The 26334-nt window shown below is 40.9% G+C and overlaps 1 protein-coding gene across 5 annotated transcripts; it reads right to left on the bottom strand.

Annotated features, from left to right (window-relative positions):
* Positions 1-86: 86 nt before the first annotated feature.
* Positions 87-21634, bottom strand: YIPF4 (Yip1 domain family member 4). Of its 5 annotated transcripts, none has more exons than XM_048843608.2 (7): positions 21381-21634; positions 17102-17198; positions 12318-12489; positions 8833-9004; positions 5302-5379; positions 4234-4347; positions 87-1140 (listed from the first exon to the last, which is right to left on the bottom strand). In XM_048843608.2, the coding sequence occupies exons 1-7, from the start codon at positions 21429-21431 to the stop codon at positions 1003-1005; spliced, it is 822 nt and encodes a 273-aa protein (XP_048699565.2). In that variant the 5' UTR covers positions 21432-21634; the 3' UTR covers positions 87-1002. The 5 variants fall into 5 exon arrangements, with proteins under 5 accessions (XP_048699565.2, XP_074983103.1, XP_048699567.2 ...); XM_075127002.1 differs by lacking the exon at positions 21381-21634 and adding an exon at positions 18549-18761; XM_075127003.1 differs by lacking the exons at positions 87-1140; positions 21381-21634 and adding exons at positions 1160-1713; positions 18549-18761.
* Between the last annotated feature and the right edge of the window lie 4700 nt (positions 21635-26334).

Below are 26334 nucleotides of genomic sequence, written 5' to 3'. Positions count from 1 at the left end.
AGTATATTAGAAAAAAACTCCTGACTCGTTAAATTACATACCATTAAAAGCAATACAGAACAAGGTGTTACAAAACAGATACAAGGTTAGAGAAGTAGTCTGTTTATTTTGTCATTTTAAAACATTGCTCAAGGTCACAAATTTGATACATTATCTTTGTTCTCCCAGACCTTATTCCAATGCTGCAGTTGAAAGTTGTTTTTGTGTGACTTCAAGTTCAGAACTTGTTAAATATAAAATAATTTGATTCTGCAAATAAACCATTTAATGAATTAATGTCACATAGTGTACGTCTTGCTCCATTTGGCAGAGATATAAATGCAACTCTTAATTCAAATGCTTGGGTCTTCAAGTGTTGAAGACCCAATGTACATCCTTAAACAAGGAGTATATATGCTACACACAAGCAAGAGATACAAAATACACATGTACACTTTTCTTCCCAAAGTAAATTAGAATTTATAAAATCTCAAAAGCCAAATAAAAGAAAAGAAATCTGGGGCTCTAACATAAAACATACTAATATCGTCATGTCTCAATTATAGAGCCTATTCTGTGAGCCATCAGGACTGTTTCATAAATATATACAGAATTTGCTGTGCCAAAAAAGCCAGCTGTATTTAACAGAAAATAAAAATTGCACTTTGAGACCATTACCAATATTTTTTCATATTCCCATTCAATGTAATATAGTAATCTGGTCCTGGTGCTTATGGCACAGGTATCAAGCTGTATTTTTGCTACACAATCTTATAAAACACAAAGTTCTTATATTTAGTTCATGAAAATCTAAAGAATCTTAAACCTAGAACTCTGATACAAATCCACATAGCTATAATTGCTTAATTAAATAATATACACAAATGTGTGTTTAAGTCTTAAAACCTTTCAACAACTGGATACAAAACAGTCACTCCTATTTTCTCCAGCCTCCTTAATCTTATGTTTTACCAGTCTGCATGTGAATAAAATATTGTTTCTGGCCACATCCAACACTTCAGGTCACACCCCGGTGTATAAGGACAAGAAGTAGATGTATAATAAAAAGATTGGATAAATCAGAAGGGGCTTCTTAGTCTTAAATTCTTCTCCAACTAGTAATGAAGCAGCACTGTATGCAGCCCAAAAGACTCCAAACAGCTTAAAAAGAAAAAAGGTATAATGTTAGCTGACAGTACAAGAAAATCTGTCCAAAGACCAATACAAAAAATCAGAACTTTTCTTGAATGTCACTAGGAAAGAAACCTTTCATTTTTTCCTGAGTGTTATATTGAGAACACATAGTATGGTGGGTTTTTTTTTTTTTTTTTTTTTTTTGGTGTTCAGAGAGATATGCACCATGTTGATCTTGAAGTATTTTCATTCATGGATATCTGAGTGATTTTACCTACATGTATTCATAGTAATAATCTACATACATATCCTATGTATTGGCTTTCCTCAACAAATCTCAAAGCACATTACAATGAAGGTCATTATGTGGCGACAAGCATCTGCAAGTTCACTCCTTTGAATTTAAAAGTCTATAGTTACAATACAGCAAACAGTAAGGGTACATATTCGGATAGCATAAACCTTTATTCCAGGGGAGCACTCTAATAACTCTTCATTCTGTTTTAGTCCTCTTCAACTTGAGCTTTTTTCATGATTATTACCTGTAATTCTGCTTCTCTGAATGTCATCTTGCAAGATTCTTACTCTTGGGTCTTGTACCTCCAAAGCAAATCATCGGAAAAACTAAAAAAATTTGGCCTCATTAAGGACCTGTTGGCTGGTGACTTTAGTCACTTTACTGAGCATTCTCCTACCTCAAGGACTCTGGAACACACTAACCAATTTTTTTCAACAACAGGAAGCAACAGCTTCCCTTAGCCATAGACATAAAAAGAATATTTAAAAAAAAATTCTGTAGATAACATCTCAGAGGTAACAGCAACATATACATGATTACCTACAGCAGGGGTGGGCAAACATTTTGGCCCGAGGGCCACATCTGGGAATAGAAATTGTATGGCAGGCCATGAATGCTCACAAAATTGGGGTTGGGGGTGCAGGAGGGGGTAAAAGCTCTTGTTGGGGGTGTGGGCTCTGGGGTGGGGGCAGAAGTGAGGAGTTCAGGGTGCGGGAGGGGGCTCTGGGCTGGCGCAGGGGAGTGGGGTGCGGGACGGGGTGCAGGCTCTGGGGTGGGGCTGGGGATGAGGAGTTTGGGGTATAGGAGGATGCTCTGGGCTGGGACCAAGGGGTTCAGAGAGTGGGAGGGGGATCAGGGCTGGGGCAGGGGGCTGGGGCATGGGGAGAGGCTCAGGAGTGCAGGTTCCAGGCAGCGCTTACCTCAAGCAGCTCCCGGAAGCAGCAGCCATGTCCCCACTCCAGCTCCTACATGGAGCCGCAGCCAGGTGACACTGCACACTACCCCGTCTGCAGGCGCTGCCCCTGCAGCTCCCATTGGCTGCAGTTCGCGGCCAATGGGAGCTGCGGGGGCAGTGCTTGAGGCAGGGGCAGTGTGCAGAGCAGACCCCCTGGCCGCCCCTCTGCATAGGAGCCGGAGCAACGCCATGTTGCTGCTTCGAGGAGCCACGTGGAGCGGCCTCTGACCCTGCTCCCTGGCTGGAACACCGGAGCAGGGCCGTGCTGCTGCTTCCGGGAGCCATGTGGAGTGGCCTGAGTCAACTGGCCTGGGTCAGCCACACATTTTTAATTGCAGGGTAGACATATCTTCAGGAAACTTTTGCCATACTAGTACAGTTCATTAAAGTTCTCTACTGCCACAGGCCTGGTAGGTAAAGCTGAGCAAATAAAAGATTTTTTTGGTTGACCGGCAATTCAAAAAAGAAAAATTGGTTTGGTGCAAACCAACAAAAAAACAAACAAACCCTAAACTTTTTGGAACTGTTCAGCAAACTCAAAAGTTGAAAAAAATGTTTTGTTTCAGTTTTGAGTGTTTACGTTTAAAAAAAAAGTTTGAAAAGCCATTTTAAATTGAAAAATCAAAATGTTGTTTCATTTAGGGCTGTCAAATGATTTTTTAAAAATCGCAATTGATTGTGAGAAAAAAATAGTCACGATTAATCACAGTTTTAATCACACTGTTAAACAATAATAGCATATCAATTTAAATTCACCAAGGAAGCATGTTCTCTGGAATGGTGGTCAAAGCACAAAGGGGCATACAATGTTTAGCGCATCTGGCACATAAATACAAAAACTGGCTACAACGGTGCCATGCAAACACCTGTTCTCACTTGCAGGTGACACTGTAAATAAGAAGCAGACAGCGCTATCTGAGCGATTGGCTGAACAAGGAGTAGGACTGACCGAATGAACTTGTGGGCTCTAAAATTTTACATTGTTTTGTTTTTGAGTGCAGTTATGTAAAAATAAAAATCTACATTTGTAAGTTGCACTTTCACAATAAAGAGATTGCAGCATGTATGAGGTGAATTGAAAAATACTATTTGTTTATCTTTTTTACAGTGCAAATATTTGTAACAATAATAATAATATAAAGTGAGCACAGTACACTTTGTATTCTGTTGTAATTGAAATCAATATATTTGAAATGATAGAAAAACATCCAAAATATTTATAATACATTTCAAATTGGTATTCTATTATTGTTTTACAATGTGATAAAAACTGCGATTCATTGTACCTTTTTTTTAACCTAGTTAATGTATTTTACGTTAACCGCTTGAATTAACAGTGATTGACAGTCCTAGTTTCATTTCAGAGGTGTCAAAATGAAACATTTCTACTTTTCCTGAAATTTTTTGGACACAAATTTGGCAAAACCAACACAAATTTGTGAAACATTTCAGTGTTACCAAATCTGCATTTTGTTGCTAAAAAAAGTTTTGTTTGAAAAAGTTTGCCCAGCTCTACTGGCAGTTGACTTTGGGCTGGTCAGTTTTGGCACTCCGCCTCAGTTTTCCATCTGTTTAATGGCTAACAATACTTACCTTCTTTGTAGAAGTGTTTTGAGATTACTACTTCTACTACCAGGAGGTCTCTGAAATGACTGATGTTACTATTCACGTTCCAATAACTAAACATATCATATATTGAATTATGGGGAAGACAAAGCGACTTCCTGACCTCTGTTTCTGGACAAGAGGGTCACAAGAATTCAAGCAGTACTTTTAAAATTTTATCACAAGTTACTAAAATTATTATTTTGTTCAGGGCAACACAATATTTTGAAGCATAGTGACAAACAAACATTACTGAACTCACTTTTATTAGTGTAGATACAACTTCAAATGATCCAGCCACCAAGAGGATAGGTGCTATTACAATGAGTGGAAGTAGAGAATATCCTATCACACCAAGAACTTGCCCATATGCAACCTAAAAATTATAAATCAATCCGTAAAGAATAAAACAATTTCCTCCATCTAGCTCGTAAGTTTTGTCAACAGAGAAAACACTTATATTTTGTCATGATGGAATTAGTAGCTATTCTAGTAAGTGTAGTGCTGAGTACATGCATCTGTCTTGTGGCTCAGAATTAAAGTTATTAAAATGTGCAAAGTGAATTTTTAATATTACTGTCATTAAATGTAAATTCACAGGGTAATATATTTATGCAAATTATACAATTGGTTACTTCTAGTCTTTTTAATGCCAAGGCTCTTTACTGGTAATGACAGAGTAACGCATTTCAAATAAGTATTACATAATTACTGCAGCATTTAGAAATTAGCATGGTATGTATGAAATACACTATCAGATTTCAAATTAACAAATCAACTCGACAGTGGTCATTAAGTCAGAATATCTGCAATTAACTGCCACAAAAAAATAACTCTCCCACTGGGATGCCTAAATTAATGCTAGAAGTTCATGTTAGCAGCGAAAATTGTAGTAAGCATGCTCTAGACGTCTAGTAGTATTTTTGATATATTTCTGGTTCTGGCCAAGTTGTAAGTAAATGTGCAGTTTAAATAACTGCATGTGAAATTGACCAAGGGTTTTGTTTTCTAAATCCAGTTACATGAACAAATGAATGTGTTAGAATTTAAGGCAAAGATTTGGATACGTTCTTATTTTTAATTAAAACCTGTTCACTAGCTAGCACCTATCTGACTAGATCTGACTAACTCTAAGAATTTACTTGGAATCTCAATTTCAACAGACATCAATGTGTTCCGCACTGTGCTATAATTCATGTCTAAATATGGGAGGTCAAGATTTTTGAAAAAGTAACTAGGTGACTTTAAAGTGCTGCAAGTTGGGCATCCAAAAAACCAAGTCATTTCTGAATATTTTATATATCAGTCACACTTTCACATTGCTACTTACTTCTCCTCCAAGAACTCTGGCCAATAAAAAAATTGTCAAGGATCCAAATATCCATATAGTTATAATCCAAGAAACCACCTTAAAAGAGAGAGAACAATTAATTCTTATCAATCAATTTTCATTATAATTCAGAATTCATTTTGGTTTAATAAGAAAGTAAACTGCAGCAAACCTTGTATTATTCAGTATTACAATGGAATTTAGAAATAAAATTCAGATGACAAGTTTGCTGTGTGTTTGGAATGCTTAATAAGAAAATATGGTAAAACCAGTATTTTACCCGTAGTGTGGTTTTGTTATCACAACAGGAAGGTGTCAGTAAAAATTTTCGAATTAAAAGAAGTCTGGCTAAATCATGTTTGTTTTCATTCTACTTTGAAACACAAAAGGAAATCACTCTCTCTTCAGACCCAATGAAAAGCATGCCCAGACAACACTGACCAGTTGGCTTAAAGTAACAAAAAACAAAGAAAAATCAATGTTCATCTTGTATCTTCTTTCTTGGTTGATTAACATTGTATCTAGGGATGGCAGAATACTGTGTGTCACCCTTAAAACTACAAAATCAAAAGAACAGAGATCTAACTCTTTCTGCACCTCAATAGTACTTCTAGTTTAGGCTGTAGTCTTCCTCTCAGGTTTCCTCCTCTCCTCAGTTCTTAATATGAATATGAAACTGGCTTAAATTATCACACAATTCAGGTCCCTAGCCTACACTTAAATTAAATCACAGCCCAGCTGATCTGGAGGGCAGCTGCTAAGCAGAATAAGGAAAAATAATGCTTTCCCTTTGAAAACAGCACTTCTACAGTGGGAACCCACACACCTAGGACAGCCTTTGAGCTTCAAAGTGTGGTTGCATTTAAAACTCAAGTTTAGGCTACAAACCTAAACTGGGTACTGATTTAAGGTTTCATATGCACTGTAAAAATAAAAAGGGAAGGTGAAAAGAGCATGAAGCTGGTGTCACTGTAGATTTTGTCTCTTCAGTTAAATTCTGTAATAATTTTAAAAAGAACACATCATAAAACCATTGTTTCACTGGGGAAAGAAACACTGCATACCTTTCTTTCTTTCCCTGCACCTTTCTCCCATCCAAAAGAACAAATCACATTAATGTGTCTCTTATAAAATTAGTCAACTATACTCATAGAAATAAGCCATTCAAGAGTCAGTGTTAGTCAGCTTTTAGGGCACACCTTATGGAGGTTGAAGGAACTCCCTTTCAGGCTCATATCTCAAAATTAATTACCTTGACTAATAGCATTCTATAATACCACACATCCCGGTATGGCTTATTGCTCAGACTGCAAGTCTGTCACAGAGATCACAGACATCACTGATTCCATGACTTTCTGTGACCTCCATGTCTTCAATGGCTGGTGCGGCTGGCCCGGAGGCCGCCTGAGCAGCTCTGGCAGACCCTGAGCCAGGCGCACCGGCCACAGCTGGGGCAGTCTCGGGCCACTGTGCCCCCCCAGCAGCAGCAGGAGTTTTGGTGTGGGAGGGGGCTCTGGGCTAAGGCAAGGAGTTGGGAGTTCAGAAGGGGGGTGAGGGCTCTGGGCAGCACTTCCCAGGGGGGTGGGGAGAGGGGGGGTCCACAGAAATGGCAACATGTATCTCTCTCAGCTCCTAGGCAGAGGCGTGGCCAAGCAGCTCTCCACAGTGCCTCCACCTACAGGCAGCGCCCCCAAAGCTCCCATTGGTCAGGAACCGCAGCCAATGGGAGTCAATGGAGTGGACATTCGGAGGGGGGGGGACAGCACATGGAGCCCTCCTGGCCGCACCTCCACTTAGGAGCCGAGGGACATCACCATTTCTGGGGAGCCATGTAGAGCCAGGTAAGGAGCCTGCCAGTCATGCCAAATCCCCCAGCTCCTTAGCACCCGTGGGGGCTCCTGGGCTGCCCCCCACCCCCAAGTACCCAAGTTTTATTTACAGGTATATAGTACAAGACATGGACAGGTCATGGGCTGTGAATTTTTGTTTGCTGCCCGTGACCGGTCCATGTCTTTTACTAAAAATACCCGTGACTAAAACACAGCCTTACTTATTGCTATATTTAAAGACAGAGCTAAAGGTGTTTACTCATTATTGTAAGTGGAGGTTGCAGAGGGTCTCACTTAGGTGCTACCAAGAGAAGACCTAGATTCATATCTAAGTTCTGTCACTTTTTAAAGGTGGCAGTGATTAGAAGCACTACGAGGGATGTTCTGCTTGGGCAGTACTGGAAAAGTGGATGAAAGGCCAAGCATCTCTATACTATAATTCTTGCTGGCCAATCAAAAGCTGCATTCCCTGAGTTCTCAAGGAATCATATGAGAAGTCAAGTGACAAGAGACAGAGGTATTAAGGAGACAGAAGTTATTCAATTATGGGAGTGGGAGGAAGAGAAAGAAAAGATATCTGAGAGGACAAAAAAGGTACCAGACAGAAGTTGTGGCATTATTTGTAACCACAATAAATTCAAGATCTTTACACAAAGGTTTTCTGGTAATAAAACCAGTAAATAAGTTTTAAATGATCTGAAAAATAGTCTACTAGTATGACTATAACGTAGAAGGTTCAACCAGCAAGTATCTAACTGCCAACTGAATACGCCACTTTTGAATTAGAATTCTTAGTTAACATAACTTATTACTAATATGTCTGGACAAAGAGCTAAGTTTTCCCCTCTCTAGAAGAGATATCCTTACTAAAGATGTTTGCAAGAGTATGTGCCTGGGTAATGTGGCGGGGGGGGGGGGGGGGAAGAGAGTCTTCTAATGGTTTCCTGTCCCAAACTTTTTTGTGAAGCATGTAGGAAAGCCAACTACCTTTTTCATTGTGCAATGCAAAAAAGAGGACAGTGGTAGGGGGAACTGAAATATTACGACGTTAATAGTACAATCAATGTAAATTGTATTTGAGAACTAAATTAAAGATGGGAGAAGATTTCAGAGGAGGGAATGTGTTCATACAGAAAAACATGGTGCAGACATTCTACTCTATGATTGTGCACCAACTACAGAAATTTAAGTGACATTAACTTTCATCACTGATCCCTAAGGGGCCCTCAATTTCAGTCACAGTTTACATTTTATTTAACATAGATGAACCAGCATTGTAAAGGTGCCATCTTTTGCTTTAGCACTATAATGAAATATACCTATTGTGTAGATTTTATGTTTTTAGTCATCCCAGTTAGTATACAGCTGAGAATCTGACAGATTGCATATCATTACAAGCCTCCAGAAAACCCACGCTTCCTTCATTTCCATTTCAGAGACAAGAACCTGACATTTTTATTCTAATGAACCTTAGAGATGTACTACAAGGAACGTTTAGTATAGTATTACAAGTTTTTTTAATATGCAGAAAGACTAACCCATGAAATAAATATATTTGGAACTAGATGTTCCATTCTTTTCACTATACTAACGGCAAAGGGAGAAGAGGCTTTCTTCGTCTCTATAAATATGATAGACTGTTTAGCATTCAAGTCCCAATATTTAGTTTAAAGTTCTCTTTAGATAAAAGGTTTATACCTACCTTGAACTGTCCATATAATGAAACCATTGAGAAGAAGAGGACAACTGCCAGAGGGCCCCAAAAATCAGGGTTGTCTCTCACTACCTGTCTATTAAACCCAAGAGATGGCATAGGCATCAACACACATCGAATTTTGTAGTAAATATCCTTCAGATCAATGTCCAGTTCCTCCCTACAATTGTAAAACAAAAGCTTTACTACATATTTTGGTACTGGAACAGTTTGTGTAAAGAGAATAATTCATCTGTGAGAGCAGGTTAATTAAGCAGTGAGAGTCTGTAGTTTGTTCATTATCACCATGCTTTCAGATGCAGTGAGACACAAGATGTGGAATACTTCCAAATATACCAGCAGCATAAAATTAAATCTCAACATCCTAGTGAGATAAAAATGATTTTTACCGTTTAAATATTTCTTCAAGAAACGCTTGTTAAATTTCTAACAACCTTATTCAACATTAATGCAATTTCATCATTAACTATACTGAAATAAATACTGTGGTTGGGAACACAAAAGAAGGGTAAAATACCCTACAGTCTGAATTAAAGTAAAGCTTCTGTCCTCCAACATCTAGGCACATGTATGCCATATTCATCTGTCAAGGTTTTTTTTTAATTGTCATGCTATTTTAAAGATTATATACATGGAAATATGCAACCACATACACACATTACATTTATTTGTAATGCAACTAAAGATAATACATGCTCCCAACAGGGAACAAAAGCTTAGGATTAATTAATCCTCAAAGTATTTTAAAAAAGCATACCAACAAGCTGAAGCTGATGGTCTTTTAATTAAAGGAAAGGTGTCAGTTGCTTCAACTGGGTAGTTTCCCCCAGGCCAGTTTATGCCAATAGTTCAACTGGCTGGTTTCCCGTGTGAGTAAACAACAATAACTAAGGGCTTATCAAATCAATAAAAGATGTTCTATCAGCAGATCTTGCTACTCTCCAACTTCCCACCCCCACTTCAAGGCCACAAATTAGCCTTAAAACAGACAGGGATGGCCAGCGAAGAGTTGCCCTCTGCAGAACTCTCCATTGGTATAGATCTGGCAGAGTTTAGTTCTGCTGCTCCCCTCAACCATGGCATAAGGGAAAGGAGGGGGCATTCCAGGGGCAGAGTACAGATATGACAGAGGGGGTGAGGCAAAGCAGAACTCTGCTGTATCTGATCCTCTATTGGTGTAAGGTTGCTGATGGACTGTAGTGTAAGTTAGGGCTGCCCCTGTGCAGTTGGAACTAGGCGGCTCTGAAGTAAGGAGCTTCAAGAGACTTCCTGCAGCTGCCCATCTTAGCACAGGTCTGAAAGTACAGAATCAGGACCATGATATTAGAAAGCACAGATCTGGGTTCAATTCCCAGCTCTGCCACTGATTTGCTAGGTGATCTTGGGCATATCCCTCTCCTGCTGTGCCTCAACTTCCACCTCTATAAAATGAGGGTAATGATACTAGCCTCCTTTGTAAAGGATTTGGAGTTCTACAGATGAAAATCACTACAGAGTACTAATCTACTTATGATTAGAATAAGTTATTGCCTGATTTGTGTCCCATGATGCTCAGTTACAATGTACTAGGAAATGCAGATTGAGTTTTAATATCTCCAGAAATATGTGTTGTCTCCCAGCACTTTCTGTTTGAGGATCTCCAAGTGCTTTACAAAAAATGGCAAGTATTATCCTTATTTTGCAGAGAGGAAACTGCAGGACAGCGATTAAGCATCTTGCCAAGGCCACACAGCAAATTAGTGGCAGAATTAGGAATAGAACCCAGATCACCTGCTTCAAAGTGCACTATCCATTAGATCACAAAGCCCAACCATACCTCTTTACACAGGGGGAAACGTAGGTTTAATCAGCATTATGGTAATTTTTGGCTTTAAACAGATTGCGTGCCTTCGACGTAAAATGAAAGGATGTGGGAAAAGAGCTGTGCTTCATTTATAATACTTTTAAAACTGAGTTTCAGTGAAAAATCCTAGTATACAAGACTACAGTGCAGGAATTTTTTTCCTCTAGCATTTAAAAGCCCTGATGAAGTCAGTTTATATCAGAGGATTATAATCCAATTAAATATAATCTAATTAAATTCAAATCTTTGTCCACTTACTTCAAGACTGTGATGATGACCACCACTATTTGCAATACCTTTATTTCAGATAGTAACTGCTACTGTTCACTTGATATTTTTGTAAGTCAGTGTTGTTGATTGTTTAACAGTGCTAAACAAACTCAGCTTAATGGCAGCACAACAGAGGAGGATAGAAAAGACACAATCTAAGGGCTTGTCTACACTACAAAATTAGGTCAATTTAATTAGGTCATCCTATAACCACTGCAGTAATTCAATTGGCTGTTGATGTCCACACTACCCTCCTCCTGCCGATAAGCATGTCCTCGCCAGGATCACTTCCATCGACTGAAGTGGGGCATCGTGGGGCACTGACAGCCGAGTGTGGGGCACAGATAGCCACACGGGGCTTACAGCTGGAGCCCCCAATCTGCCCCAGGGTGAAAGCCCCAGCTGTGAGTCTCACGTGGGCTCCATTTCACAGCACAGAGCCTACCAGCAGTGAAATAGACATTCTTGGCAATTTCACATTGCTATTGTCTCTGTTCAGAGCAGCTGCACTCTGACAGATCTGGGAGCACCAGGGGTAGCTGGGAGCCCAGGCTCTCGATACCCGGACCTGGGCTCGGAGTGGGACCGCAGGCAGTAGCCCGCTGGAAGCAGGTAGCCAGGAGCCTGTAGGGGAGCTGGGTTCTAGCTGGAGCCCCACACCCACCCAGGGATGACAGCCCAAGCTGTAAGCCTGGGGCAGAGTTCACAGCAAGGAACCTAACAGCCTTTCTTGTCAATTTCATGGCTCCAACAGGGAGCCATGAAATTGACAAGAATTGTAGCCAACAGCTGATGTAAGTAATACAGAATCTACAGGGACGGTGTCGCCTAACTACACTGACATAAGCCCTACGCCTCTTGTGGAGGTGGAGTTATGATGTCAGTGTAGTAGGGCACTTACATCAGCGAGAGCAAGTGTAGACGCTGACATACGTCAACATAAGGCAGCTTACGTCGACCTAACTCTGTAGTGTAGACCAAGCCTAAGATTTGATTTTTTGTTAATCATTAAAAGAACAAAAGTTTAAAAGAAGCAGTGAGAAAACAACTTTTTGTGGTACTCTATATGAGCAAAGGCCAATTATACTCAAGTTTTACCTCATCCTTTCTACCTTACCCTAAAGCAAGGCAAGCAACATGTTTTAGCTTCTTCCCCACAATACAAAAAAAAAAATCTGAATAAAGATAATGATGTACAATGTTACAAATACAACGATAGAGTTAAAGTTAAGCCATTTATCACTGTGGAATCCTAGTTACAGCAAAAAGACTTACTGCTCGCCAATGTTCAGGAAAACAAACAAAAAAAGTTATTAACCAGAAAAATGAAGATAGATATCAAAGAGCAACTGTGACATACAGGAGTGGCTTGTTATCTTCTGGGTCATCATCTTCTACTTCCAGAAGCCAGCCATATCCTCTCTGTCTCAAGAATGTTGTTGCAGTAGATTCTTTGATGAACTCTCCTCCTCCTTCTCCTCCTCCTCCAAGATTTAGCTTAACATCTGGAGATGCTATAGAGCCACTAAGATCTTGGAACAAAAAGGAGAGAAAAACAGGTTTATACCTTCACAAAAGCCAGTTTGAACTGCTGTTCCTATTTTTTCTGTATTCCAGTATGTCTACCCTACACAGGTTAATACTGAGAAGTATTCAAAGTTATGGAATAAAATTGTACACTATAAGAGATGAATAATTTGAAAGTGATAAAATATTTTATATAGACAGAAAATGTTGATAAAGATATATCAATTATTGCTTTAGGGCCAAAACTGTCCAACTTCAGTGTCTAAAGTTACCCCATTCATTTAAATGTCTAACTGTAGACATTATGGTTTGACAGTTTTGGACTTACTTTGTGTTATATTATGGATGTTAGTTAAATGACATTGTTATCGTATACCACAATAGTAGCAATTTGCTTAGTACTTCAAGTGCACTAAATGCAACCTATTTGCATTCCAGCACCTTTCTATTCCACCCCATTTTCCCCTTGTATGCGTGACTGGTTACAGCAGGAAAACCTTTCATAGACACATTTCAATTTGTCACCTGGATTTTACACAGACATTTTAAAAAAGAAAACTACCAGAACTCCATAGGCCCTGCTTTTATTTATTCAGAGCTATCGTGAGGAGAGATTCTCAGACTTCTCTGACATAGAATGATCTAGTCCTGCCACCACACTAAAAGAAACAAAAAAGGAGCAAAGCAAGGAAGCTTTCCGCCTGTTTATGCATACATGCCACAAAAGGCAAACTAAAATGTATTGGCATGTTTCACTTAGTTTGCAATGAGGTACACACAAACCAGAATGACAGAGTAGCAGAGTAGTAATTGAAAACAGAACAAAGGCAGGGAAGAAGTAGGAAATTATGGGAGAGAAAGGTCACAAAAGAGGGGATGTTATTCTAGGCTACAGTTTGTGTTAAAAAGTTAATGAGAATACACTGTGGAGAAGTATCAATTTCCAAGAACAGAGTCTCAATCACTATTTGTTACTAGAAAAAGCACAACTTTTGTAGAAAGCTTGTGCTGAGTAGACTGGTGTAGAACATTGCAAGCAAGAACTCTGATCTCATTTTGTTGGCTTCAACCCCTTTGTTTCACAGGTTTTCTTTAATGAAACTCCCCCATTTGCCTCCATTTTCCTGCTCCCACCTTCCTGCCTTGTCCATACCGTCCCTTCCCCATGAAATTCTCTCTATATACACACTTGTTCACCAAGAAACCAATCTCTCAGCAGTCAAATCTATCTGAAAGGCACTTCTTGATTTGGTTTAGATTCTACTCCTGGGCACTGCAGTTGTTTAAAAACAAAACAAAAACAATTTAAAGTATTTCTATTCCCAGGTGTCTTTCCCCTCCTTTTGTCAGATTGTGACATCTTTTGTATAGAAACTCTTCTTTTTGAGAGCTTTACAGCAGTAAGCATAGTTGGCACAGAGTATAGATAGATCACAGTGGCATTTCTGCAAATATTTACAATATGGAACTTGGAAGCACCTCCAGTCTTTAAGAATCTTGCCCTGCCAATGCGAGAGGAAAAGTCATTCTCTGTGCGTGCGGGCCTTTCACACAGCAAAAGAAAGGGGCTGGGGAGCAGGAAAGATAGGAAAAGTGTCTATGAACCATATAATTGACAGCAAACCTGGGTGCAGACATAGTATCTAGGGATTTTTTAAGATTGACAATGTCTATTGTCATTATATTTTTATGTGAATGATAGAGTAAGAAACTATGCAAATACAACTAAGTTTTTAAAAAGTCAGGATGCAACCTATAATGATGGTATAACAACTTAGTCTATTCTGTTTGTATGCATAAAGTTTTCACTTAACACCCAATGTTAAGACCAATTTAGAATTCTGCCTTAAACTCAGTTAGCTAAATGATTCACTCTTGGAACTTCAGTTTTCCCTGTGTCTGCTGTTCAGCCATTTTTAAATTACAAAAGGAAATTACTGATTGTAATTTTGTTTCTGGCAATGTCACTGTGAGCCAGGAAACCCCCCCAATGCTAGCTAACAGAGGAGATACCATACCACAACTCAATCACACCTGACACACTTATTACCCCAAACCACTGTTATTATAATCTGTATCTAAAAGGTGCCATGTTAGGTACCATATGCAAACTGACGACATGCTGGTGATGTGATGTGAGTGTGTGTGCTTGGAAATATGTTCTTAGAAGGTGTTTTCGACCATAAGCACAGCCTATCCTAGGCAAAGGAATGTTGTTTCACTTGTCTTCCTATGTTTCTAATGTAAACTGAGCCAGGTAATATCTCAGAAGACAAAGAAAAGTACACCTACTTATACAGTACACACAGTCTTCAAGCAAAACAAGTGGGGGAGGAAGGGAGACCACTTAACTATCACAATAGGGAATGAAGCCTGCTCCACCACAAAGCCTTCCTGGCTCTGGCATCACACACAACAGACTTCGGAAAATACAAGCAGAAACAGAATGCCATTTTGGCATCCATCACTAGGCGGGCAAAAGGGCCCAGAGCTCCTGCAATCTGAGAAAGGTGGATCCTTCAACCAAAGAGGCTGAAGTCTTTGGGAACTGACTATAGATGAGAAACCTATTTAGACAGAAATAACTTGCATAGGTTAATTTTAGTCACTAGGAAGTGTGTTTTGTTTCATTTCTAACCTTTCCTATCTCTTTCACTCACGTGAAAACACATAACCCTATATTCTTTGTTAAGAAACTTATTCTTGTTTTATTACAAAACCATCTCAATGTTGTGTATTAACAGGCTAGTGTGTGTTGTCTCTTTGGAGGCAGCAAACTTAATACCTTCTCCGAGGGTCCAGTCAGAGAGTTTAGATGCAGCAGAAAGACATCTCTAGGGAACCTGGGAACTGGGGTTCACTGACTGTCACCTGCAAGACAACACGTGGACTGGCAGAGTCTTGAAGGTTGCTGGCAAGGCAGACAAGCTGGTATGCTCACAGAAAATTGACAGTTTTGCTACTGCTAAGCTCTCTTTTACTGAGGTGGAGCAGTAACACTGTGGGTCATAGTTCTGGGTAACCTGAGCAAGACATCACACTCACCTGTGCAGGACTTTTATTCTCAGTTTTCAGCAATTTAGAACTAGTCTGACAGAACTCCCCTAGCTCTTGACAGCATCAGCTTGAGCAGTAGAGGGGTGCAAGTGCAAGCAAGGCCTCCTATTCAGTATCATTTCTGAAGGAGAAAAGGAACAGGAGAGGCATTTGGAACTTTATAACTGAAAGTTGTCTCTGGACTGGCACCTGGAGAGCACCTCAGAGATTGTCCTCACCCATCACTGGCAATTTTTAAATTGAGTTTGTATGTTTTTCTAACAGTTATGCACTAGGACTTATTTTGGGGAAGTTCTATAGCCTGTAGTACACCAGAAGTCAGACTAGATGATCACACTGGTCCCTTCTGACCTTTGAATCTCTGAATCCATTACTACCAGCGCTCTTGTATTGCATATAGATGTTGGGTTCCAGTAGGATATCATTATCTACAAAGTTATTCTCATGGAGAGGTATACTTGGTATTATGAATACAGTTATTGCCATCAAACCCAACATTTGTATAGCATAACAAGCAGTCACCTGCTTAACATTTCTACCAGACTGGTAAGATCTTGGCTCCTGTCTTAGGGCTGAAAGACTTACAGTCAAATCATATTTAGTAGGACTACTTTATATCAGTTGTCTGTTACTGACAAGCTGTGACTTTGAATAGTTCATCATGAATCCTACACGCCTGACCGTGTAGTCCCACTGAACCACGTTCAGAGTGTTAGAAAGGACATGGGGCTACAGGGAATCAAAAGTCACCAGTCTGCCTCCAACAATGGTATGATGCTATGGAACCTTTCAAAAACTCGTGTTTGTGGTGCTGGTTAAAAGGTTCCTGATGTCACTGAGGCAAAGCATCCTGTGCAAGTGGTACTGAGCTCTTTTGCAGTCAACTTGAAAGCTGGCTTTCAAGGCAGAATCTTCTCTCCCCATGTCTTGAAGCAGCAATACAATGGATGGGAGAACAATGTAGTTCTTGTATCCTTTGCCCAATCAGAAGAGGCGTCCTCCAAAATACATAAGAAGTCAGAGACAAGGAAGATAGACAAATAAAGGAGTGGGAAAAAAGCATAATCTTTACACCAGACAGCAATTTTTGCCAGTGACAATACATCTACATTGGGGAAAATTTGTAACCAACTTATCTATACAAGGTTGGCTCCATCAACGGAAGTTGTGGTGTGGACATGATGCAGGTTTTGAAACCTCTCATGTTGTGTAATCCTGTTTAAACTTTTGCTTCTTAGTTATACTAATACTGACACACAAAAAAGAAAACACACACGCAGCTTTTTGTAATCCTACAGGTTCTTTTAGTTAGAGATTAAGAATGGCCATATTGGATCAGACCAATGGTCCACGCAGCCCAGTATTGTGTCTTCCAAGGGTGATCAATGCCAAATGGTTTAAAGGGAACGAACAGAACAGGGAAATCATCAAGTGATCCATCCTCCATTGTCTAGTCCCAGCATCTGGAAATCAAATTCTTAGGGACACCCAGAGCATGAGGCTTTGTCCCTGATCATATTGGTTAATAGCCATTGATGGATTTATCTTCCATGAACTCACCTAATTCTTTTCTGAACCCAGTATACTTTTGGCTTTCACAACATCTCCCAGCAACAAGTTCCACAGGTTGATTGTGCATTGTGTGAAGTAGTACTTCCTTTAAAAAAAAAACAAAAAAAACTGCTGCCTATTTATTTCACTGGGCGACCCCTGGTTCGTGTGTCATGTGAAGGGGTTAACAGCACTCCCTCATTCACTTTCTCCACACCATTCATGATTTTATGGACCTCTGTCCTAAGCCCCCCACATCATCTCTTTTTTTAAGCTAAACAGTCCTAGTCTTTTTAGTCTCTCCTCAGATGGAAACTGTTCCATATCCTTAAATCATTTTTATTGCCCTTCTCTGAACTATTTCCATTTCAAATAGATCTTTTTTGAGTTGGGGTGAGTAGAACTGCACGCAGTATTCAAGATGTGGGTGTACCATGGATTTATACAGCAGAAGTATATTTACTGTCTTATTATCTATCCCTTTCCTAATGGTTCCCAACATTGTTAACTTTTTTTTTTTTGACTGCCACTGCACATTGAGCAGGTATTTTCAGAGAACCATGCACAAAAGACTCCAAGATCTCTTTCTTGAGTAGTAACAGCTAATTTTAGACCCCATCATTTTGTATACAGTTGGGATGATGTTTGCCAATGTGCATTACTTTGAATTTATGAACTTTGAATTTCATCTGCCATTTATGAGATCCCTTTGTAACTCTTCATAGTCTGCTTTGGACTTAACTATCTTGAGTAATTTTGTATCATCTTCAAACTCTGCCACTTCACTGTTTTACCTCGCTTTTCCAAATCATTTCTGAATATGTAGAACAGCAATGGTCCCAGTACAGATCCTTGGACACCGCTATTTACTTCTGTCCATTCTGAAAAATGATCATTTATTCCTATCCTTTGTTCCCTGTCTTTTAACCAGTTACTGATCCACGAGAGGATCTTCATTCTTATCCCATGACTGCTTACTTTGCTTAAGAGCCTTTAGTGAGGAACCCTGTCAAAGAGTTTTTTTGAAGTCCAAGTACACTCTTGTGCACAGTCACCTTTGTTGACTCCCTCAAAGAGCGCTAACAGATTGGTGAGGCATGCTTTCCCTTTACAAAAGCTGTGTCAACTCTTCCCCAACAAGTTGTGTTCATCTACATGTTTGATAAATCTGTTCTTTACTATAGTTTCAACCGATTTGCCTGGTCTGGCGGTTAGGGTTACAGGCCTGTAATTGCCAGAATTGCCTCTGATGTCTTTTTTTAAAAACTGGCATCACATTAGTTATCCTTCAGTCATCTGGTACAGAAGCTGATTTAAGTGCTGGTTACATACCACAGTTAGTAGTTCTGCAATTTCATATAAGAGTTCCTTCAGAACTCTTGGGTGAATACCATCTGATCCACTGGATTCTTACTATTAAATTTATCAATTTTGTTCCAAACTCCTCTATTGATACCTCAATCTGGGACAGTCTTTTCAGGTGACAGATTTGAGGGAATGACTCCAGTGTGAGAATCTCCTTCACATCCTCTGCAACTAAGACAGATGCAAAGACTTCATTTAGTCTTTCCCACTTCTGGGGGAATTCTCCCACTCCTGGGGGAATTCTGCGCCAAAAATTAAAAATTCTGCGCACAATTTTAAAATTCTGCATATTTCATTTGTCAAAACAACATCATAATCATGCCAGTTTAAATTATTTTGGTAATTTATTTCAACATACCTATCAGCAGATATGTCTGTGACACTACTGACAACAAAAAAGATTCAGGAAATGTTTGGCAGATAAAGTTCTGTATTATTACGCATAGTAAGGAGTAAGTAATAATTGAACTACAATACAGAAAATAACCTCACACTAACTATTCAGCATTTCCTAAACACATATAGGCAGAGCTACTGTTAGTCTCTCAACCAGAGTTTGCAATATAAGTGTACTGTATATATGGATTAAAGCAATATAGCTTCCAGGAACAAATAGTGGCTCCTTGGCACTCACTGAACAAGACATTGTTGAAATAGTTCAGAAACATTTTATGTTAGCATAAGCTACACATTTCTGCATAGAGAAGTCAGAAACACTGGCAATATAGTTCAGAGAAGATTTATATGTAAAAGGATGCATTAGGAACAGGTTGCACATTCAAAACAGGCCATGAATGTCAAAATAAGAGGCATACACTGGAGCTTTTATACTCAGCAAGCTAAATAATGAGACCTTTAAAAAATCAGTTTTTTTAAAAAATATTAAATTTATATATAAATAAAAAAACTTAAGAAAAATACTCCCCATGGCTCCTGATTTTTAAATGGTGCAAAACAGTGCATTTTAGAATTACATTTCTGCTCAGACTGGCTAATTTAAACAAATTCTTAAAAGAAAAAAAGAAAAATACTGAGTATGTTTATATTAAAGCAGATATGTTTTCCTAAATGAATGGTCAGTGGATCACCACATTAGAGGAAGGTGTATTTGATCCTTAGCACAAGGTAGGGCAAGAATGTAAGTAGGCTCATCTTGGTGTCCATCTCAAAATCAGAAGGGAGCAGGGAAGCTTTCCTGGAGGAGAAAGGGAGTCATGCAATCAGCAAGTATTCACTCTGGAGACATGCAAGAATTGCACACAGGAGGAAGGAATCAAGACAGTGAGATCTAATAATAGAAACCAAGAAATAAAGCAACGCCAATTAATGTCCCCTGGCTGATTCCCAGGTGCCCTAGATTAGAAAGGCATTGGGAGTATAGGCTCCAGCACAGCAGTGGGATGCACAGGCCATTGGTTGCACAAAGGTGAAGGAATCATCCTGCAGTCCCCCTCACCTTCCCTGGCCATGGACTTGGTGGCAAGGCTGCACCCAACCCTGACACGGCGCAAGAGCTTGACCCCCCCCCATGCCTGCCCCAGAAACATCCCAGTGTCCTGCCCCTCTGTGCTGGGCACACCGCAATAGCAAGCAAGAGGGACAGAGTCTTGCATACACACACGGGCAGTCCCCTGGCAGCGATTTACATCTCCCCTGTCTGCTCCTGATGCATGAACAGATGTGCCCGCTTGTGACCGCTGCCTGGAAGGGGTGTATTACACTCCTCTCATGGCTTCCCTTCGCCTCCCCATCAGAATCAATTATTCTTTGGGGGTTGGGAGGAAAATCTGCAGAGGACATTTATTCTGCACTTGTGCAGTGGCATAGAATTCCCTCTGGAGTATTCTCCACCATGGCCTTGTCTTCCTTGAGTGCTCCTTTAGCACCTCACTCAATTAGTGGTGCTACTGATTGTTTGGCAGGCTTTCTGTTTCTGATGTATTTAAAATAATTTTTTGCCACTAGTTTTTTAGTCTTTTTCTAGTTGCTCTTCAAATTCTTTTTTGGCCTCCCTAATTCTACTTTTACACTTGACTCACCAGAGTTTATGCTCATGAATAAATGAATAAGCACACTCCCTTTAATCTTCAGTTTTCTAATAGATTTCCATGCTGGTTCTACTTTCAGGATGGGCTGTATGTAAGTCCTGAATTATGTCTGAATACACATGTTCTCAGAGCCACCAGTTTGTGTTTATACACATGCAATGATAATTCATAGTCCTAAGGTAGACAATTGCTTGTGTGGGGGAAGACTGCAGCTGCTAGTCGAACTACAGGTGGCATAATACTGCTTTACTAAACACGAGTGCATACCTTGAAACGTTAAGACAGCATTCTCCCGATGCACATTTTGATACTACTGCGTGAGTGGCTATAATGTGTTAGCCTATTCGCCACACTATAACATAGTGTGCTGGCCGCACACCCCGCACTATACTCGCTTTCAGCTACCTCCTGCTCAGCGCCGAGTTACTGAGCCTTGGAGACTGGGTCCCCGAGCTACCCACAGCACAAGGCGCTCTGTGGACGACTCTCCGAGGCACCGCCCAAGCAGCAAACCCAGGCACGCGGGGGGACGGGGGGGGGGGGGGACGACGACCCAGCCGCCACACTCACGGATGTGTCACGGCGCGGCGTAGGCCTGGCTAGCACCGCGGCCGGGGAAGGAGACCCGCCCCACAGGCAGGTGCCTGTGCCACGCAGACGGAGCCGCAGGCCGGGGCCGTAGCTGGGATTTCGCAGGGAGGTTGTTACGCTTTATTCCCACCCACCTCAAGCGCCTAGACGGAGAGACGCCCCCGACACCCACAAACTTAGCGGGGCGGGGGCCACCTCTTCTGCCAAAGGCAGAGGCGCCCCCGGGCCGCCTGCTCGGCCGCTCCCGGGCCGGGAGCCGCGAACCTGCCCAGCCCCGCTCTCACCTTCCGCCTCGGCCGAGGAGACGAAGGTGAAGTCCCCGTTGCTGGGCGCATAGAGGGGCGGCTGCTGGGGGCCTGGAGGCTGCATCGCCCCGCCCGCTGCGGCGGCGGCGGCGGCGAAGGCGCGACCCAGAGGAAGGGGCGCGGGCCTCCCCAAGACTCTCACTCAGTAGCAGCGGGCTGGGCGAGCTGCTCCACGGCGCAACCCCCTGTGACAGGACAACAACAATGCCACTGCCCTTCCGATTGGCTGTTTGTAAGGCGCCGTCTGATTGGTTGCTCGAGCGCCCAGTCCAATTGTCTCTCCGGCTGCGTTTCAGGGCGGTGACTCATTGACCTGACTGTAAAAGACCTTGTGATTGGCGGAAACAACCAGGGCGGGGCGGGAAGAGGAAATAACTCTGTAGCGGGGGTTATTTTTTTCTAGATCACCCCATCCACAGACATCCCTTTGGTTTCTCCCATAAGAGCAGTCGGTGCCTGCAGCTGTCACCCAACACAGCTCACTGCTTCCCCCAGCGAGCCACACCCTCCTGCCACCCCCGCCAACCATCACCAACACCCCCTCCTCCCATTTATAGAATATCAAGGGTTGGAAGGGACCTTAGGAGGTCATCTAGTCCAATCCCCTGCTCAAAGCAGGACCAATCCCCAACTAAATCATCCCACCGATTTTTGCCCCATATCCTTAAACCCCTCAGTCCCTCAAGGATTGAGCTCACAACCCTGGGTTTAGCAGGCCAATGCCTGCAGATTACATAGGGAGACAATATCAAAGAGTTTATGATCTAACAAGATTAAATAAAAAAGTGGTGTAAGATTTTTTTTTAACCTCTCCAACATCAGGTGCAGCCACTGTCTCAGTTTCCCCCTCTTCTGTGCCTTAGTTTCTCTTTTCTAACAGGGTAGGTTAGTCCACCAGCCCAACTAAAAGTCTCCCCTCCAAAAAGGCAAAAAAGTCCCTGAAAAAAATCACAAGTCTAAGGTTCACCCCTCAGTCCAAGGCACCACAGAGAGCTTCATCCTTCCTCCAGGATGTGTGAGACCGTGACCTTCTCCATTAGCTACAGGGGTCTCAGGACACCATCCTAAGATAGCACTCTAAGACATAGAGGAGCCCTCCTACCACAGGCTCCAGCCCTGAAGCTCTAACCAATGAAACAGCCATCTGCTCCAAGCTCAACTGTTTGATTCAGTCTTTCCTCAGGGCTACTTCTTGCCCTTGATTGCCTCAGACCTCAACCCTGGCCCTTCCATACATTTCTTCAGCACAGCACAGCTCAGCCATTTCCTCTCAGCAGAGAGCCCACCACAACTCTTGACCAGTCCCCAGTTACCAAAGAGCCCTTAGAAGCAGTTATTCTCTACAAGTTTCTCCCCATTCTAACAAAAGTGACTTGCATTTATAGCACTTCCTTTCCCAGCAGACCTGCTCTCTGGCCTACAACTCCAGTGGTCCCTGGACTACAAATTCCAGATTCCCTTGTTCTGGGAGGAAATCTGGCATAATCTTCTTTCACAGATGCTACTTTTAAAATAATTAAATAAATAAATCTTTATTTATTCCAGATCCTTTTTCTTCCTAGAGTACAAGTAAAGCATTGTGTACTTAATACTCAAGATGGAAAAAGGCTTGAAAGACTTTTTCAGTAGTGGAAGCCATAATGTCCCAATATTAAGACTATAAAGGCTGAATGGAACTCTTAAAAGTGATATGGAGGATAGAGATGGCTATATGTCTAAATGGGAAAAACATTGGAAGAGACCTCTTTGAAGCAGTGGTCCCAAATTTAGAACAGAGCAGCTACTTCCTCTATATGTGTTCTATTAAACAAATCACCAGAAGTTCTTTCCCAAATACATATGCTACAGAGAGTGTGATGGGAAAGGTAATTTAAAAATCATGTCCAACAGGATGTCCAAATATAGCCAATTTTTGACATCTGTCCTCCATTTAATCTTTTAAAGTTTAAACCATTGTACTCAAATTCATTTTGTGGGCCTCTGAATGCTACTTTCTGTAAAAGGCAAGTGGCTGCTGAAAAAATCTAAGTTTATTTCTAATCTACTGGCAGCAGCAAAATGCTCCTTAATTCTGTGATGGCAAAAAAGAAGGAACCTCCAGATACAATTATTTGGTTTAAAAGGATATGGGATATATTTCCTATTGAAAAAATTATTGTTAGCACAAAAATGGCTCCTAGTGATTTTAGTACAATTCAGTGCCCCTTTTTAGAATTTAAAGTGAAGAACTCTGAAAAAATAATGAAGAATCCTGATAAATATAACTGCTTTTTAACATTATGATATGGATATGGGCCTTGTGTTGTTTTTAAACCCTTGTTATACATTTAGGCCTGCTTTTTCTTTCTGGTACCTCGTCCTCTGGCTCTGTCATTACCATGCTTACATTCACTATTTTTATGATTGTGCTGTTTTGTCTCTCATATGTCTTTTTGTTGTACTATTTTATTTTAGTTCTTAAAAAATTCAGAAACAAAAAAATGTAACATACATAATTGTATTGTTATGCTTGTTTTGCCTATTGGTGTTTGCACATGTTCTTGAACTAATAAAAACTTTTTACTAAAAAAAGATAATTATGTCCAGAGTACTAATTGAAAAAGCAGTCTGCTCCCATTACTGGCATCCAGGGACTACACAGATCTGGGCAAGGGAAGAGGTCTAAAGCAAGGACTGTCCCTGTCCCACTGCTGTTCCCTGCAGTTGTTGGGAAAGTCCCTGCTTTTTCTGGGGGTGGGCTCCACTCTCAGGAGGTCAAGCTCTGCTTCTTCCAGCTCATGGAAATCACATTTAACACCTGGCCAAGTCAAATTACCTGCTCAGTATCTCAGTTTTCCTAACCGTAAAATGGGGATAACAACTCAGGGCCACCATGCTCTTTTTGCTTAATGCAAAGCTGGCACTTGATTTACTGGCATTCTCATTTGATGACTTAGGGCCCAATCTTTCAGTGAGTTTTATCAAGTCCCCTGACAAGATCTCCCAAGACAGAGTTCGTTGCAGGACTAGAGATGTAGAGGGTGCGTGGGAAAAATAACACACCTGTCAAAAAACATGAGGAGCAGTTATCAGTTCATTGATGTTATATGTGTGAGCTCACATATTGGATCATCTTTGAGAAGGAAACTTGGGCAATGTCAGGACCAGGGGTGTTAGTGATACAGAGGTATCCAGCAGGATGGCACACAGAAATCACATGCATCTTATCATCAGTTGCACAAGCTAAGGGATGTGGTAGATGTGTGGATAATCAACTGTTCTCTCTCCCTTAGATGCATGGTCTCAACAATAGGGTCAGTGTTGTAAATGTCCTGTATGGATTTCATAAACTAATCCAGATAGGTTAAGTGAGGTAGCCTGGGGAGCGTGTGGTCTTAGTTATACACCTAGCAGTCAGCGGACCTGGTTGTAACTACTGATGTTTGAAAATTTCCATCAGAAAGGGTTTTTTTTTTAATTAAAAACGGGATACATTTTAGTGACAATTTTGACAATTTTTTAAAAAATTTCTTATGAGCTGTAGTTCTGACAATGATTTACTGTGTGGACTAGGATAAGTCACTTAACTTCTCTATACTTCCATAACTCCATTTAAAAAAAGATTAATTCACGTTCCCTACATTCTTTGTTGAAAAGGGCTCTCAACGATAAAACAACTTTTTTCTTCTTCCTCTTCATAGGCAGTCTTTTTGCCAGTGTAGACCCAGTTAAGCTGACACACATAGCTATTAGGAGAGAAGGAAGAAAGACCTCCTATCCATGCTTATATTGAGCAGGAAAGCAGTGGATTTTCTGACTAGGCAGCCTTTACTCTATAAATGCCTTTTGATGCCATATCATATAAGAGATATGAAGGAGGGACTTTGCCTTTCCTCCAGCATTTGCATTGATTAAAATCACTCTCAAACTTTCTCTTTTGTTTTCTGTTGATCACGTTTGGGACCTGATTTTCTCTTTTTCGTTTAAGCCACCAGAGAGCACCATAGTACTACTTTTGCTACACCAAAGCTTGCCAGTGGATCAACACACAACCACCATCCCAGGGGTATATGCCATCATGTGCCAGCAATGCCCCTCTGCCATTTACATTGGCCAAACTGGACAGTCTCTATGCAAAAGAATAAATGGACACAAATCAGACATCAAGAATTGTAACATTCAAAAACCAATAGGCGAACACTTCAATCTCCCTGGATACTCAATAACAGACTTAAAAGTGGCAATTGTTCAACAAAAAAACTTAAAAAACAGACTCCAACAAGAAACTGCAGAACTGAAATTAATTTGCAAACTGGACACCATCAAATTAGGCCTGAATAAAGAATGGGAGTGGACTGGTCACTACAAAAAGTAATTTTCCCTCTGCTGATACTCACACTTTCTTGTCAACTGTTGGAAATGGGCCACCCTGATTGCATTGGCCTCGTTAGCACTACAAAAGTAATTTTCCCTCCCTTAGTATTCACCCCTTCTTGTCAACTATTGAGAATAGGCCACTTCCACCTTAATGGAAATGGCTCGTTAGCACTGACCCCCCCACTTGGTAAGGCAACTCCCATCTTTTCATGTGCTATGATACATATTCTGCTTACTATATTTTTCACTCCATGCATCTGATGGAGTGGGTTTTAGCCCACAAAAGCTTATGCCAAAATAAATTTGTTAGTCTCTAAATTGTCACAAGGACTACTCGCTGTTTTTAGTGTTTACAAGTGTTGGTTTCAATGCCTGGGACAATGTATTTGTCTCAGCTCTGGCTGAAATGTGCAGCAACCTACATGGAACTTGGAGGGAAGAGCATAAGTGGCAGGAGGGAAGACTTTGGAGAGGCACTAAGAAGCCTGTCTGTGTACATGTGACTTGAATGCTAGCTGCAGTGCAGCATCTCTGTAAATAGTTCTCTTAATAAAGACCCAGTTGAGTTTTAGAAATA

The sequence above is a fragment of the Caretta caretta genome, chromosome 3, assembly GCF_965140235.1.
Source record: "Caretta caretta isolate rCarCar2 chromosome 3, rCarCar1.hap1, whole genome shotgun sequence".
In the NCBI taxonomy this organism is placed as follows: domain Eukaryota; kingdom Metazoa; phylum Chordata; order Testudines; family Cheloniidae; genus Caretta; species Caretta caretta.
Note: the sequence above shows the minus strand (reverse complement) of the source record. Positions and strands in the feature narration are given on the sequence as shown.